This window comes from Aulonocara stuartgranti, assembly GCF_965226115.1.
Source record: "Aulonocara stuartgranti genome assembly, chromosome: 10".
Taxonomy (NCBI): domain Eukaryota; kingdom Metazoa; phylum Chordata; class Actinopteri; order Cichliformes; family Cichlidae; genus Aulonocara; species Aulonocara stuartgranti.
The window spans coordinates 1,651,960-1,668,154 of NC_138946.1; the positions used below are offsets into that span (position 1 = coordinate 1,651,960).

Sequence of the window (16,195 nt, forward strand, 5' to 3'; positions counted from 1 at the left end):
CTTAAAAATGTTACTTTCATAATTAAAACCAAACCAAACAAAACGAACCCCATTTAAATCCATGAGGAACATTTTTCCACAGTAACTGAAATGAAGACGACTCCCTGTAGTTTTCCACTCACACACTTTATTGCAAACGATGTTCCAGCAAACACAGACCCACATCAGAGACACAGCACCGCCTCATGTCCTCCGATCTGTTCGAGCAGAGGACGCCCGAGCGACGCCTTCGTCTTTGTTCTTGTGACACGATAAAACCGCCTCAGCTGATGGTGGAGGCATCCTCGGGGCTCCGCCCCCCCGTTTCCTTGTTAATGTGATTAATGTGGCGAGCAGACGTGAGTGTTTCACACTTTTGGTCACTTTCATGTCCAACGGAAAGGAATGAAACAACAATTCACCCAACAACAACAACAACAACAACAACAACAAACACGTAAATACAAAATAAATAATCCAGGTGATACCTGACCCCGCCCCCTTTTTAATCTTAGCCAATCAGATTTTCCAGCGTTGAGATATAAATAAACTTTATGGACAGGAACCAGGTGCTCGAGGTCAAAGGTCAGGCCATCGCCGCAGGTCTTTATGTCACCATGTACTCCTGCCGCTTGTTGAGTCGGACCTGGCAGAGCGAGATGGCGCCCACCACCACGTAGACGGCAGCGGCGATGAAGCAGTTGATGCCGACCTGGTTGTAGAGACTGTAGATGTTCTGAGGGGGATTTTTACTGCGGGGAAAAAAAGGAGAAGACGAGTTTATCTGCTGTTTGTCATCGGTCAGACTGACCCTGCTTCCTCTGATTTGCCGTCGCATCTATGACGCGTCGCAGCGTCTCAAGCTCGGGTCGAACCGACCGAGCAGCTTTTAACCCCCAACTCACTCGTTATGGATGTCATCCTCGGTGAACGGGACGTCTTCGATCAGCACGGCTGACTTGGCACTGAAGAAGATTCCCAACATCGCCTGCAAGAGAGCAAGACACGGGGTCAACATGAGGCTCGGGGACCCGTCAGGGCCACAGCTACGAATCGAACCTCGTCACTGAGTTTAAATGTTTTCTGTTCACTGCTTCAACCGAGGATTTATTCTGATAAGAAAAGCAGGAAGTGATCTGCTAAATATTTTAACTGACAGACCTGAGACCTCAGAACCTTTAAACAGGGTTCGTACAGGTGCTTGAAATCCTTGTAAATGCTTGAATTTTAATATTGTCTTTTCAAGGTTTGAAAAGTGGTTGAATTTCAGATGTGGTGCTTAAAAATGCTTGGAAGTGTAACTGTAGTTATTTGTGGTGAATGAAATATCTGATTGAATAGTTTTCTTATCAGACAGAAATAAAATGAGTCGCAAAATGTGTTGATGCATCTCAGTCATCCAGGAAAGTTATAAACATTACTCTTACAAACAGGACATTTGCATAATGACTGAAACCAGCCCACTGAAGGAACAATGGGCTGGGAGGATATCCACTTACGAGGACATTATGGTGCTACTGTTTTATCAAAATTTTAAACGAATATCCTCATATGTGGCTCTCATTTTTCTTAGAAACAAAATTCAGGTAAAAAAATAAACAAATCTCGTGATTCTTTGTTTTTACATTCATCAGGTCCCAATCAGCCCAAATTTCAAAGAGAAATTAAAAATCCATGCCATGGAAGAGTTCGGGTCTTAGGAGGTCAAGGAGGGTGAATCCAGCAGAACTACATTCAGATCGGCCTACGTGGGCTCCGTCTATGTACCCGAGAAGTACTGGAATTCAGTGATTAGCCAGTCAGCGTTGAAATGCGTTGAGAGTTTTACCAACTTCGAATAAAATTAGCAGCAAGAAATTGCTCATAATAACATTATATTTAATCCAAATACAGAGTCCCCACTGGTAGTTCCTTAGCCTTCCAGGAAATAGTCGGTCCCTTCGTGATCTTACCAGCATGATGACGCCCCAGATGCTGATCACGATCCCGCACGCGGCCATCTTCGGCCCGCAGAACAGCAGCGACGGCATGTCCGCGTCCCTTTGATCGATCAAAAGATTATTATTATTATTACTATTATTATACTCTAAACTGAAAGAGGACCCATCGAAGAACGAAGCCTCTCGGTCAGCTGATCTCACCGCTCGGCTTTATTCGGCGAATGTCGCTACTGTTCGTAAGCCGCAGGCCAGCGACCAATGAAATATCCTGTGCCCATACACTCCGCCTTTTCCTGTCAAATTGGCCAATGGCGTTTAAGTTGCAAAGTCGCGCATCATTCTCTGTTTCCCGTTTGTCTTTGTTGTGATATTTATAATTTTTCTTTCTGAATATGTAATTCATAAATGACCAAATTAAATCGCAACTTCTCATCGGACGCGAGTCCCGCACAGCTTCGCGAGTTTAGGATCTTAAATCTTGGGAATCCCGCTAACGGAAGTCAGCTAGCTAAGATCATAGGAGCTAATTGTAGCTAACAGCTAGCTACCGTTTGTTTCAAAATAATATTTTTTTTCACCTGAGGCTCAGAAATGACGTCAGCCTCTGCTAAGGTAAGCTTTCACCTGCTTATGTTTTTTTTTCTTTTACGTAAGTGCAAAAATTGAGCTTAACAGCCAACTTGTAGAGAACCGGTCATGTAGCTGCACACATAACTCAATTTAATTCAGTTGCTGCATCATGAAGAAGAGCTTCATGAAATATACTTTAATATCTTTTCACCCCTAAATTATAAAAAGTAGAGGCAAATTCGGCACATACTGAACACTCAGAGCTTTTTTTTATTTTTGCGCAGAAATCCAGTTGATTAGAAGCAGTGCGGTACTATCGCCTCACTATGACAGCAAGATGTGTTAAAAGTGACGCTGTGTTGTTCTTATCAGAGACAAATGATGAACCAGAAACAGCTTTCAGATGCAGCCACACATCGCACTGACTGTACTGCAGAGAGTCCTGATAAATCAGCTCACTGTTTCAGCTCAGAGTAAATCTGCTTTGTGCTTCACTTTTTCCTCAGATTGTTTAGAAATGCAGTGAATGAGTGTATATGTATGTGGTGCACACCTGATGCAGGTTGTGATAGGTCTCCATGTTTACAGCGAGGGAAACACAGCTGGTGGTGTAGCACCTGAGTGTGCAGTTAAAGGTGGTGTGCAGCGTAGATCATGTCTACGGTCACCGTTTAAATCGGAGCATTGATGGCTGTGTTTCCTGCAGGTGGGCGAGATCTTCTCAGCAGCTGGCGCAGCTTTCACCAAGCTGGGAGAGCTGACCATGCAGCTCCACCCAGTGTCCGACTCCAGCCCTGCAGGGTGAGACAGACACACACAACACACAGAGGAAGTGGCTGCATTACTGACACAGTGTCAGTTGGTTGTGACCAAACACTACAGCTAACTGTAAACTATAAACTGAATGTGAGCCTCACACACATGCAGGGGGGATAAAACACAGCTGGAAACGAGCAGCGTGGTTTCACGTGTTTGGACGTGAGCGGTTTGTCGACATGTTTGAGTTTTTCTGTGAACTGATGCCGTGTTTGTGTCCTCAGGGCCAAGTGGACGGAGACAGAGATCGAGATGCTGCGATTGGCTGTGCGTCGGTTTGGAGACGACCTCAACAACATCAGCACGGTGATCAAAGAGCGCACAGTGTGAGTGTTAAAGGAGCAGTTTGCCTTTTATTAATGAAGACGTTTAGTTTTAGAATCGTTCAACAAAAACAGGAAACGAGAATCAGACGAGGTCGCCGGAGGAAACGTGACAACACGAAGGGAATCAAAAGTAAAGGAGGGCTCCGCTAACGCATGGAGGTCACTTCATGTTTGCTGTTTGTGTTAAATGGACGGAGGACATGAATGTAGGAAACACGAGTGAGACTCTTTGGTGTCGGGTTGTTGTTGTAGGACTGCAGACGTAAAACTCATAGATCCGCCAATAAATGCTCACGTGACACGTTTAAAGGCTTCACTGTTGAATATTTTATGTTAAAAAATTTCAAGCATTTCCTTTAAGGATGTAAAAGCAGAATGAACTTTGATTGGCTGACGGCCGCTCCTCTTCCTCTGCAGAGCTCAGATAAAGAGCACGGTGAAGAGGAAGCTGTATGAGGACAGCCGGGTGCCCATTTCCTCCGAGTCTCCCAAGAAGAGCGTCAAGAAAACTCCAGTCGCCATGACACCCACCCCGGCGCCCGCCGCGTCCGCCATCATCTCCGTGCCGACCTCGCAAGTCGTGGCTTCCACTGGAATGCAGAGCAGCCCCTCCCTGGCCCCGCCCATCAAGAAGCAAAAGACAGCAGGTGAGATCCGCTGCGTTTTTCTTTGATCTGTGTGATGTCACAGAGAGGGGACGATGATGGTTAGAAAGAGGGGGAGGAGCTAAAGCAGCTGGTTTTAGACAGGTTCAGCTGAGGCCCAGGAGCAGATAAAGAACCGTGCACCTCTGGACTTCCTGCCACTGTGTGCTGACCTTTAACCCCCGAGGCCTCAGACGCTCCGAGGTTCTCTCTGTTAATCCGAGCTGTCCTTCTGCCTGCAGACGTGACGCTCAGCGCTCTGAACGACTCGGACGTCAACAGTGACCTGGTGGACATCGAAGGCCTCGGAGATGGCTCGTCCAATAAGAAGCTGAACTTTGATCAAGGTCAGTGTGGCGCGGGTGTGAAGGGGTGGAGCTCCTGCAGACTCACGTCAGTTTGTCCATAAACTCCTCTTCTCTCCTCAGAGAGCCTCAACCTGGACTCCAGCCTCATCATGAACTCCAGTGACCTCCCCCTCCTGTCCCGCTGACCTCTGACCTCTCCAGAGCCGCCTCACTTTCTCACTTTGTTTTATTTTATTTTTTTCCTGATGAAGCTCGAGTCGGACTTTTCTTCTGTTGTAGTGACGCAGATATTTTTTTTATTTTCAGTCAGTTTTAGTTTCAGGTCAGTTTGTGAGCGTCGTTATCGTGAAGACGTTTGCCTGCAGATACTCATGTGCAGATTCACCTCTGACCTCTGAGCCTCCAAATTTGACCCCACCCCTGACTTTGACCTGCACCGCCCACCTGAATCTGCAGGACGTGGTGCCAGCGGCCAACCTCCACCTTCAGAGTAAACATGATTTGATGGTAGGAGGTTCAGCGCTCTCCTGGATGTGTGAACGCCCCTACACAGTGCGTGGCCCCTCCCACACCAGCATTATGAGTGCTGACCAGCATCATCACTACGACAACAAGCCGACCAAAAAGGCGGCCGTGATTTTTTTCATGATTGGCTCGTTTCAGTGTGAAGCACTGAGAGGGTCGACTCTGACCCCCCCACAAAGGCGACCACCGCTCTGAAGCTTCGGTTTGCTCCGAGCTGGCGTCCTGCTGAGCTCTGCTCATTGTGCTGACATCATCGCGCATTTACAACTTCCTGTTCAGAGGAGAGCGGCTGTCAGCTGGCTTTTTGATGAGGTGGTGTGGGTGGAGCTTCAAGGCTCAGAGGGGCTTGAAATGACTCGGCACATGGGGTCAGGTGACAGGAAGTCTCCTTCAGTCGCCTTAGGGTAGTGGATGGCAACCACGACGGTATCCGCAGCGAGCTTTGTGACCTCATCGCTGAGGGTCTGATGTAAAAGCAGTTTGAATTATGTTGAATAAACTTGACTCACAACTGTTTGACGTGTTTTTCTTCCTTTGCTTTGAGGCAAACTTTGGACAACAGACACAAATCTGAGGATACGAGTTTGTTTCGTAACCTGATGAGGACGGTTTGGGACAGGCTGAAGTTTAAACGTTTATAACTTGATTTTCAGACGCCTGATATTTACTAAAGTGTGTCTAAACTGGAAGAAATCGAAGCTGATAAAATGAGTAAATCTGTTTTTAAAGCTTCATTTTGTGCGTCGCTCGAGCAGAGCAGAGGTTCTCTGAGCGATCGTCCCTCTGTGACGCTGCCACGTTGACACCAGAGTCTCGTAACAATGACGAGAACAAACTCGCCGATGTGAAGGTACAGACGTTCTTTTATTGGTATTTTTCATATACAATATAATATTTATATATATTTATAGTGTGTACATGAACAGTTTCCACTAAAGTCGTTCTTTTTCTCGTACAGCCGTGAGAACGTCTCGAGGGAATGAACACTTGAATATAGACTTTAATGTTTCAGTTGCATAAAAATACATCGTCTCATCCACGTAGACAAGTCCAAGTATTTACACGTGAACGTGTGACTGATGTGCTTTTAGTTCCCTTTGTCCTCAACAATAAAACTCTTAGCAGCCCTTTTGTTAAAGTCGTATCTCACTCTGGTCCTTCGCCGACTTTCATAATTTCAGAAAAATAAAAACAGGCTTTTCTCTTCATTACAAAGTTAAATATTTAATGTTGCTGATGAGCGTGAGTAAAAACTATGAAACCAGCTGAAGGTCGCTCTCGATGTTCATGGAGGCGGAGCCTGTTTACTGAAACACAGGTATCAGCCAGCTGTTACCATGTGACTGACAGGGAAGTCTTGGTCACATGATCACAGGCGACGCCTCTGCAGTCTGAAAACCCAGTAGGTAAGGCGTAGTTTGTGTGGGCCCCTGAAGGTGGCGCTGTGGTGTCAGGCTGAGCCAAAACATTATTTCCCACACAGGATGTTTTGTTTGCTGGAACTCAGAGGACTCCATCCACTGATGGAGACTCAGATGAAGGTGAAGCCTGAGCTGCTGTCAAACTGAAGCTCTACAGTGTGATGGAGGCGGGGGAACTACAGGGCCCCCCCAGGGTCATTTCTGACGTTTGACTCTCGGCGCTCTGCCAGAGTGAAATACTCCTTCAATACTGAAAAACTTTAAGCAAATACCTCTGAGAACAGCGCTCACATCCTCGCCTCTGCATAAAAATCCGTCCGTGTCAGGATGTAACGGATAACAGCTTCATGTCCAACACGAAAACCTCCAATCACACTGGACACGTGCATCACATATAAAAATAAAAACATGATATTGGACTTCAGACACCTGCAGGACGAGAGTCTCGACAACGAAACACCAAAGACGTTTAAACCAGAGTCCGTCACATTTCTGTCCCGCTACATAACACCTCTCACCAGAGCTACTGACAGCATGGGATGGCGCTTGTGCAAAGTTTATCACACACACACACACACACACACAGGAAGTTGTCTTAAAGCTACGGTCTGTCTGAACAGCGACTAGAATTTGGCAGCGTGTCGTGACCTCTGAGGAAAGTCTGTCCTGCTTCAGACGCTTCAAACTGGAAATGAATCCTGATTCAGACAAACTGCATGAAAAACGCAGCAGAAGAATCAGTAAATGTCTGATTTACATCTTTTTTGACACGTTTTGCTTTTTTAAAAAGTTAAATAATAGTTTATTTTTTCCTTTTAGACCAGGGGTGGGCACCTCCAGGCCCCGAGGGCCGGTGTCCTGCAGGTTTCAGATCTCACACCTGAATCACATGATCAGTTCGTTACCAGGCCTCTGGAGAACTGCAGGAGCTAATTTAGTCATTTAAATCAGCTGTGCTGCTTCAAGGACACATCTAAAACCTGCAGGGACAGGGGCCCTCGAGGCCTGGAGGTGCCCACCCCTGTTTTAGACATTTTAGCAGGTGAAGACTTTGGTGTGGGCCTGCTCACGAACCCCGAGCCGCCATGTGAGAGCGTCTGGAACAGGACAGACTCAGAGTCGTGACAATAAAGCAAGAACAGAAAAAGCAGCAGAACTGGACAGCATCCTTCCACGAGGTTATGTCATCAGTCTCTGAATGAAAGGACGATAAAATGGTCACACTGTGCAAAGTGGTGACGGCAAAATATAATCTGCCTCTAAAAAAAACTACAAAGCTTTTGTGTCTGCGTCGCCGATGGCGACCAACGCTCAGCGGGTCTTTCTCTTTAACTGGGAATAAAGACACTTCATCAAAGAGCTTATAGAGACTATTTACAAACATGTCTCACTGAACCTCAGGCCTGACCTTTGACCCGACCGCTGCTCCTCCCAAATGAAGACATGTTCAGGCACGATGAGTGATCGTAGGAAACTGTACAGCACTGTGCAAACGCTGGAAGCAGAACTGCAGCTCGTCCACATAAAGCATCGCCTCCGACCTCTGACCTCAGATTTGTGCTCACATCATCACAGGAACATCATTATATCCAGACCGGTGAACTGGTGCTTCCAGCAGGAATACCATATCACCTTTATTTATTGCTGTAATATTCTTACAGCACAAACCTGCTCACTGACATGCGGCGTGAACTTTGAACCATGCACCACATGGATAATACTTCACGGTAACACCACACGGCACATACATCCAAAACCACATCAAGTCAACTGATGTTGGTAACTGTTGCTTTGGTGTCAGTGAGCTTTCATGTAACTAAATGCTGCTAACGCTGAAGAACTGACCGGCCCCTCTCTTTATGGGGGCCTGTACCTGCACAGTCTAGCTTCCCCCGTCAAACGGCCTCAGGAAGCACTCAACACTCTAAACTCTCTGTAGGTCAGGTGTGGCTGATAAATCAGAGCAGACTCAAGCAAACTAACTTTAGTGGGTTGAGTCAAAGGAGCTTGCAAAGAAAAGCGTCTGGACTTCTTTAAGTTGCTTGAAAAGCAACTTAAAGAAGTCCAGATGCTTTTCTTTGCAAGCTCCTTTGACTACGATGACCTGGATGACTGAGAACCTTCACAGACATTTAGTGGGTTGAACGAGTTCAATCATAAATGTATATCAGAGGAGGAAGAGCACGGCTTCTTTCTGCAGGCCGAAGGAAGGTCAGCGCACACCAGCTGCTCAAAGTATTCACATATAGATACACTATTAACAAGAAACCACCTCTTTCCTCTTACTGGAGACCGGCTTAAAAACGGCCTCCAACTGAGATCTGACAAAACCAGAAGGATCCAGTCTCACCCATAACTGGAAGTTTTCATTAAAACACAAAAAGCCTTCGAAGGCTGAAGTGTTGTTCAGAGGCAGAGCTTCAGCCCACCTTCATGTGGTTTTGGGATCAGGAATGATCCTTGATTCGATGAAGGGCTGTGAGTCCAGATGATCATGAACACTCATGAATTCCTCTAAATAAACCTCATCATTTCTATGTCTTCCTTACAGAAAGATTTCTGAGATTTTACAAAAGCAACTTCAGGAAACAAAAGTTGTGCTGAAGTTTCCAAGTTTGATTCCGATCCCGTCGATTGAAGAGGAAATCAAATGTTCCTGAAGTGCCTCCGAAGACCGTCCGGACAGCGGTCTGCGTTTAAGTCCTGAATACAACTCAGGACCTCATTTGAACTATCTCAATAATAAACTACAGAGAAACAGGAAGTTGAACATGAACAGCATCAGCTGATTGGTCCGTTTGGACAGGAGCCTCCAGGTTTCATCCTTCCACGAGCCGAGATCCGTCTTCAACGCGTTTTTAAAGAAAGGAAGCAAAAGAATGGGACATCCTCTGGCTTTTCCTTTTTCTTCTTCAGTCCTAATTTCTGCTCCATGTTCACGTAAGGATTACCCACAAACCCCTTCACTCCAAGCTGCGCTTGTTCAACCCGATTACACAACCAGCGTGTCTTCAGTCCTACAAAGTTTCCCGAGTTTACTTCATGATGTCACGATGACACTGATGTCGAGTCCTCTCGGCACTGTTTGATGGCAGTGGGGTGGAGCCACAAAGTGACATGATTGTGGAGATGAATCTTCAATCAGCCAATGGGGACAGCTGGAAATCTACAGAGGCGGGGCTTACAGGGACACTGGTGGATGACTGGAACAGATCTACGATGTGATGAAGGTTGAAGTTCCTCCAGCTGCTGACGGGCGGTCTGTGCCCACTGTGACGGGTCGGGAGGTGAGCTGGTCTTTAGTGTCCAGGGTGCTGGTGGGAGGTGAAGGGAGTGAAGGCGGGTGGGGGCGAGAGAGACAGGGGGTGGGACTGAGGAATGGACCCTCCCACAGGAGGAGAGTCTGCCGCTGACTGTGAGACGCTGAGAAGAGAGGAGGAAGATCAGGTTTCACGTTTTAGGTTTTGAACACAATGCATCTCTCAGGTCATCCTCACCTAACTGTGTAGCTGCTGTGGTGGGTGGGGTCTGTCACCCCAGCAACAAAGAGCTTCTTTGGGGGTCCATCTGACTCCACCCCCCCTGAGGGATGAGTTTTCACAGATTTACACACTTTTGTTTCAAGACTGCAGAATAAGAATGATCCACAGTAAAATGTTGGTTACCTTTCCTCTTCAGCGGAGTCAACGCCGGCCACCTCACCGTGGTGCTGACCGCAGGTCTGCGGGGCAATCGACACATTCGTCAGCACAGTGGCGCAATGACTACACAATAAATCAGGCTTAGGCGTTAGACAAACCTGAACCTCCTGGTAGGACTCGGGGACGAGTTGGGCGTGACGCCGCTGTCGTGTGACGGAAACCACTGAAGAAAAAAAAGCTCCAGTTTAAATGAACTTCATTCACTGTTTGATCGGGTTTAGTTTCAGGGCTCCAAGTCAGGAGATTCAAACTACATTCGAAACTAAAGCTCTTTCTTATTGGTCTAAAAACTACAATACCCATGAGGCTCAGCAGGTTAGAAAAGAATAAAGCATCCTGACAGGAAGTGCAGTTGTAAACCATCAAAATAAGAGTGAGGCAGCATGAAAGCTGAAGTGGAGAAGCTCACCACTGATGTGTGGTTGTGCCACTGGCTGCCTGGAGGAACTGGGACCAGACTGGAAGGACTGGAAGAGAGACAGAGGGTTACCGACTGCTTGTTTAAACCTCAAAGATAGAAGTAGAGTTTCTGGATTACCCGAGTCTCTGCAGAGTCCCTCTGAGCGTCATCTCCGTGTTCTCCTCCTGAGGTGAAGCAAACACAGACACTGAAGCACTGCTCTTTGATTTAAAAATAGCTTAAACATGTTGTAGACGATGCTGAGCAAAAAGAGAAAGAAAGTGGCGTGCTGGCGGGAAGCATTGCAGGAAGTCTGTCCTCACCTGCCTCTTGTGGTCGAGTCTGTATCCGGTCAGAGAGAAAGGAGACAGAGGGACGAGCTGAAAGAGGAAAAATGTGTAAAACAGGAGCTCAAAGAGGCTAAAACGGATAAAAAGTGGACTGAAAGGTTTACGTGAAGCTGAAATGAAGAGAGCATCATTTAAAGGACAAGCTTCAGACTGTGCAGGTCAGAGGTCACGAGCTGTGAGTTTGTAAGCTGTGCTGGCATCTTTGTTTGAAGGCTGGAACTGTGCTTTTCCATCAGGCTGAGTCGAGAGAGAAGGTCATTTGATTTGATTCTATCATCACTGATCGTTTTGTAATCGATTGTCTGACCCTTTTTATTCTATGTTACATCCTGGTGTATTTCTGGCCCTGCTGTCTGAACTTAAGTTAAAAAGGTGCAACATGAATAAACGTTTTATTATTAGATCTGAAAACTGTCTCGAGATTTTTTCCAACTCTGAGTGATCTCCACAGTTTATCCTTTAACTTCAGAACAGATGCAGTCAAAGTGCTCATCACAGTTTAGGCTGACTTTTATCACTGTTTGTAGTCCTGCTGAGTTCTTCAAGGATCCAAGCAGGAAGTCCTGACTGGATATTTGCTGCTGATCTTTGTGGTGAAGACAAAAGTACAAAAACAAAGTTACAGAGAAGTCGGAGGAGAACGTGGTGTTTGGCCCAGCGTCTATGATGATCGTCAGATTAGAGACTAGCTCTGCTCTGTGTTTCAACGGCAGATTAAAAGGTCAAATGTGGTGCTTATCTTATAATTTCTCCTCAGTACTTGAACATTTTGAGTTAAAAGTATGTTGAACAGTAAAACATGAGTGCAGTTGGCTCCTTGTTTCCTTCTGCAAGCGTACGAGCAGTCATAAACATCGGCATGGGGTGCAGTTAGGGGAGCTGTGATTGGTTGATGAGACCTTCCAGTTTCAGCCCTCGATAAAAACTTTAATATCCAGATCAGAGGGTTTTTCTCAAAGCTGGTGCAGCTGTCACATCTGGTTCCTGTGCAGCTCTCTGTCTCTTCTGGTTTAAGTTTCGGTCGACCTCTACAGCTCAAAGGAAACACCTGACGCTTCAGATCAGGTGTGCTTAAACACTGTGTTATCTCACTGCTTATGAACATTTTCCGGTAAATAAAGTTTTTGCAGCACTACTGACCTGCGAGGGACAGCTGGGGTTGATGGAGATGCTGCTGCGTCTGTACCGAGCCGAGGACACGGGACTGAAGACCGTCATCCCGTCACTGAGAGAGAGCAATAACGTGATAAATAAGATAATCAATAACCTCTCGTGTAATTTTCACAGAGCCGAGGTTTGGATATTTAAATATATAAATAACTATTTATTGGCATCAGTATCTTAAACAATTATGAACAATTATGTTAAAATTTTGTTCTCGTATGTTCAGGGTTCAAACTGATTCTTGCTGCCCTCATGGTACGTGTCATTTTTAAAATCTGTTTAATGATTTTCAAAGTACAAAAATCAAAAAGGATGCCAGGAGTGTTTTTTATTTTTATCCAAGTAGCCACAGAATTTTTAAATTTCTCATATTTACATTTTTTAGATTTGCAAATTATTTCATGTGTAAATAAACTGTAGTTTAAACTAATTATTATATGGACTATAGTGGCTGCTACTTTCAAGCTAAGACATTAGTATTCACAGCAGGAGATTAACAAACATAAAAACAGTAATAAGTTGGCCATGTTTACAATCTTTCTGTATAGTTCTATTATTATCTAAGTGAAAATAAGCACAAGTAAAATAAACATTTAATTTTATTACATCACACCTGGCATTAAGCCGAATAAAAGACCAGGACTGTTGTATTAAGATGACTTACTTTATCTATTAAAATAATACCTTCGAGCTTTCTGTGATCAATACATTAAAATTTAAGTTCTTTTGGACGGAGTTCAACGTGTGGTGTAGAACCACTAACCTGACACTCGTGATCATGGGGGCGCTGTTCGACCTGCGAAGTGCCCCGCCTCCTGCGCCTGCGCACTGGTCCACTTCCATCCGTTCCATACTTTGGTCCACAGGCCCGACTGCGCCGTCTGCCGGCCTTCAACCGCTTGACGGCGGCTACGGGCTCTACTCGAGCCCGGTGGAAGCCCGACCCGCAGGCCTCGCTAGCAGCAAACCCAGAGCCGCCGAGTCAGCGGGCTGAACAGCGAAGCTCGCCTCTCTTTACCGCATCTCCTTACGAAAACCTTATTATCCGCGTGTGACTGCGGGCCACGGCGACATTTATGACCCACAGCTGGCTTCACTTGCTGCGCCGCTAACGTTATTTTTTACGACTGCGTAAAACCGCGAAAAATACGCAGAAACAGCCGCGATGAAGTTCCCTAAATGTGCCCAGCAGAGCCTCCTCCTGGGCCCAGCTTTGTGGGGAAACTTTTAATCCGCACAGCTGATGCGACTTTTAGGATTAGCTGCGGAGCTAACAGCAAAAACCTCCAGAGATCAGAAAACCGCTAAGCACCCGCGCCACACTGTCCTAGGCGGGACGGTCCGCCTGTCCCCGGGAAGAGGCGGTCACGCCGGCCCCGAACCCACCGAGCACTCCTGCGGAGGAGTCGCGAAAACTCCGAAAATTAACAGTTTGAAAGATTTTTACAACATAGTCCTTCAACCAAATACAGGCAGTTCGCCAACTGTGGAAACAGCGCCGCCGGCCGGCCACAGGGGGAACTGCAGCCTGCCATGCAAATACATAAAAAGTTCTGTCCTGTTTCTTCCTCCAAAACTCAGAGATTATCATACATGACAAGCGTTTCCACACTTTAACATAAGATCCACCGATATTTAATACACTAAAAAATCTAAATGCCTTTAATTTAGTGAAGAATTGGTCATTTTCTTATTGTCCAATGGTTAATCCAGCTCACACCGATTTATCATTATTATCATTTTTAATTATTCTAATCTACAGAACAACGCGTGACATCATAGCATGTAGCTGTAGTTTATATCAGTGTTTGTCACACTGGGTGTTGAAATTGAAGTTGAGTTCTGTGTGAAATTATCTCTTAAAAGATTTATGACTGTAATGTTAACAGTGATGACTTTAAATTTTATAGTGGTAAAATGAAGCATTGGTATTGGTTTTGATCAGTGATTTAGTTTTCCTTTACTGTCTGGTTCTGATTTTAAAATAAAACAATTTTAAGATAACTCTTTATTGTCGTTTCAGTCATATTTAGTACAATAGTACAATGACATTGGAAAATTGTCCCACGCCAGAAATAAACACAACGCAGTAAAATTTAAAGTGGATAAAAGTGCAAAAAAGTATGACATAATAAATTCTAGAATGGATGTTTGTTGCACATTATTGCCCCCCAAAAGTCCAGGGAGGCAGTCATGCCAGCTGTTAGCACTGATTAGGGCTATTGCTAGGGCTGGGTATCGATTTCTATAACTGATTCAATTCAGATTCAGTGAGAAATATTATAATTCTGGTCATTTATCCGTACAGTCTATATTTTTATATCCATGTATAAACACAAAGCTGGCACTTGTGAGACTTCGGAGGAGTGAGCATCACAGCAGATGTCTTTGTGTCAAAGTAACTGAGGTAACACAGAAAGATGAAAAACAGAAGAAAACCATGAATCAACATCTGAACATTACCTGATGCTGCTGAAGATGAAGCAGAGCAAAGTTACAGAGGTTTGATTAGAGACACAGCTAAGCAATCATTTGTAAAAGTTTACATTTCTTTGTTATTGAACAGCAGAAATGAGGCTTTTTTGTCAGTGGTCAATGAAAAAAAACACGACGGTAGACTGGGGTGTAACAATCAAGCGAATACTGCAGAAAATAGAGTTTTTTGATGTAACCTGGTCTCTGAGTACACTGAGACAGCTGCACAGGTCCTTCAGGATGTCCAATGATTGATGTTAATGACCCTCTGAAGTGCCTTTTTGTCTGCCGTGGTGCAGCCAGACAACCACACTTTGAATGTGAAGCTAAAGTAAGCTACGTTTATTTGCTTAATAAATTTAAAAATTTGTTTCTTAAAAAAATTAAAAATGAATTTAAAAAATGGTGTAACTGTTTAAACAAAGCACGTTTGTCTTTTTATTAATTATCATTAGTTCTGTTTTTCCTGAGTTTACTTTAACAGATGGATGGAAAAGAAATGAGGGACATTCATTTATTCATTTTATACCATCTGTAATCTGGTCTCTAAACTTTCAGGAAGCAGTCATACATCCAGGGTGGCGTCTTCAAGCAGTTAAACTCAGTTAAAGTCATAAAAACTGAGTGTTTAGTATTTTATGTTTAAATGCTCATCAGCTCAGACAGGAAGTTCTCATGACTGAGCTCAGTAACACGGAGCGTCAGGACGGAGCTTCGATGGCAGGAATGTTGTGGTGTTTCCTCTGTTGTTGTGAATTCTTCATCTGCGCTGAGTCGTCATCTCCAAAATATGGTGAAACTGGACACCGGCAACCGTAACCCCTTCACTGCCGCTGTGCAGATGTTTCCCACGAGGAGAGAATCAGCTGGACCTGAACCTGGACCAGAGTCGCACCTGGACCGAGTCCAACACAGACATGAAGTTATTAAAAGATTCCAATATTTTACTGAAAAGCACCCAGAGTGTGTTTCAGCGAATCTCCGTTCAACTCTGATCCACATCCAGCAACAAAGATCATTTCAACATCCCAAACCTTCAGGTTCACATCGAGGCAACCACGGCAACATCCTCAGTTGGCCAACCTCTGCATGCAGCAACTTCTGCCCCAAAACCAAATATCTAAGCACAACATACACGACTACAGCAACACCTGTAACCAGCCTCAGCAACCACAGTGAGAATGCCTGCATATGCAACTCACAGCAACACCACCAACTAGTACAATTTGCAACTAAGATGGCAAATATTCCAAAACTAAAAGCAACTAAAGCAAAACAAGCTTATGTAATTGGTGCAACTAAGTAGCCATAGTAACAGTAGCTGCAACCTTAACCACACAAGGCAACCATTGACACAACAGTGTACAATTAAACACAGCAACTTCTGCAGCCAAGCTAATCGCAGCAGCAACAAGATGGGGCAACTCCTGCAACTAAAGCAACCACACCGCGCTCCTGACTGCACCTAACAGTCCCCACGCACGCACCCGCACACCGGAGTACTCCAAGTACCGTCCCGTTACCGTTAGCGCTCGTGCCGTCGGTCACTTTAACGATCAGACGAGAGGTTAAATCT

The 16,195-nt window shown here is 45.2% G+C and overlaps 4 protein-coding genes across 4 annotated transcripts in view; 1 reads left to right on the plus strand and 3 right to left on the minus strand.

Annotated features, from left to right (window-relative positions):
* The window catches only part of LOC309715231 (uncharacterized protein), a 64,413-nt gene that overhangs the window by 9,450 nt on the left and 38,768 nt on the right, over positions 1-16,195 (minus strand). The window lies entirely within an intron of this gene.
* Positions 108-2,137, minus strand: rnasekb (ribonuclease, RNase K b). Its single transcript, XM_082550103.1, has 3 exons — positions 1,932-2,137; positions 885-967; positions 108-731 (listed from the first exon to the last, which is right to left on the minus strand). The coding sequence occupies exons 1-3, from the start codon at positions 2,007-2,009 to the stop codon at positions 587-589; spliced, it is 306 nt and encodes a 101-aa protein (XP_082406229.1). The 5' UTR covers positions 2,010-2,137; the 3' UTR covers positions 108-586.
* Positions 2,228-5,624, plus strand: LOC309716357 (BPTF-associated chromatin complex component 1-like). Its single transcript, XM_082550102.1, has 6 exons — positions 2,228-2,531; positions 3,196-3,290; positions 3,530-3,631; positions 4,049-4,278; positions 4,518-4,622; positions 4,704-5,624. The coding sequence occupies exons 1-6, from the start codon at positions 2,511-2,513 to the stop codon at positions 4,766-4,768; spliced, it is 618 nt and encodes a 205-aa protein (XP_082406228.1). The 5' UTR covers positions 2,228-2,510; the 3' UTR covers positions 4,769-5,624.
* LOC309715276 (P2R1A-PPP2R2A-interacting phosphatase regulator 1) lies at positions 5,954-16,179 on the minus strand. The gene is made up of 10 exons (XM_082548272.1): positions 16,107-16,179; positions 12,908-15,514; positions 12,121-12,205; positions 10,954-11,010; positions 10,769-10,815; positions 10,640-10,697; positions 10,329-10,393; positions 10,195-10,250; positions 10,027-10,111; positions 5,954-9,952 (listed from the first exon to the last, which is right to left on the minus strand). Exons 2-10 carry the CDS (start codon positions 12,994-12,996, stop codon positions 9,829-9,831), a joined length of 666 nt encoding a protein of 221 aa, XP_082404398.1. The 5' UTR covers positions 12,997-15,514; positions 16,107-16,179; the 3' UTR covers positions 5,954-9,828.

Bases quoted from the DNA above. Each gene is read 5' to 3' on its own strand.
- LOC309716357 (XM_082550102.1), top strand. From the start codon at position 2,511: ATGACGTCAGCCTCTGCTAAG. The intron at 3,632-4,048 runs GTGAGTGTTAAA...CTTCCTCTGCAG, and splicing joins GTGATCAAAGAGCGCACAGT to AGCTCAGATAAAGAGCACGG. The intron at 4,279-4,517 runs GTGAGATCCGCT...TTCTGCCTGCAG, and splicing joins CAAGAAGCAAAAGACAGCAG to ACGTGACGCTCAGCGCTCTG.
- LOC309715276 (XM_082548272.1), bottom strand. From the start codon at position 12,996: ATGGAACGGATGGAAGTGGACCAGTGCGCAGGCGCAGGAGGCGGGGCA. The intron at 10,251-10,328 runs GTTTGTCTAACG...ATTGCCCCGCAG, and splicing joins AGTCCTACCAGGAGGTTCAG to ACCTGCGGTCAGCACCACGG. The intron at 9,953-10,026 runs GTGAGGATGACC...CTCTCTTCTCAG, and splicing joins CACAGCAGCTACACAGTTAG to CGTCTCACAGTCAGCGGCAG.
- rnasekb (XM_082550103.1), bottom strand. From the start codon at position 2,009: ATGCCGTCGCTGCTGTTCTGCGGGCCGAAGATGGCCGCGTGCGGGATC. The intron at 968-1,931 runs GTAAGATCACGA...GCTCTCTTGCAG, and splicing joins TCTGGGGCGTCATCATGCTG to GCGATGTTGGGAATCTTCTT. The intron at 732-884 runs GTGAGTTGGGGG...TTTTCCCCGCAG, and splicing joins GAGGATGACATCCATAACGA to TAAAAATCCCCCTCAGAACA.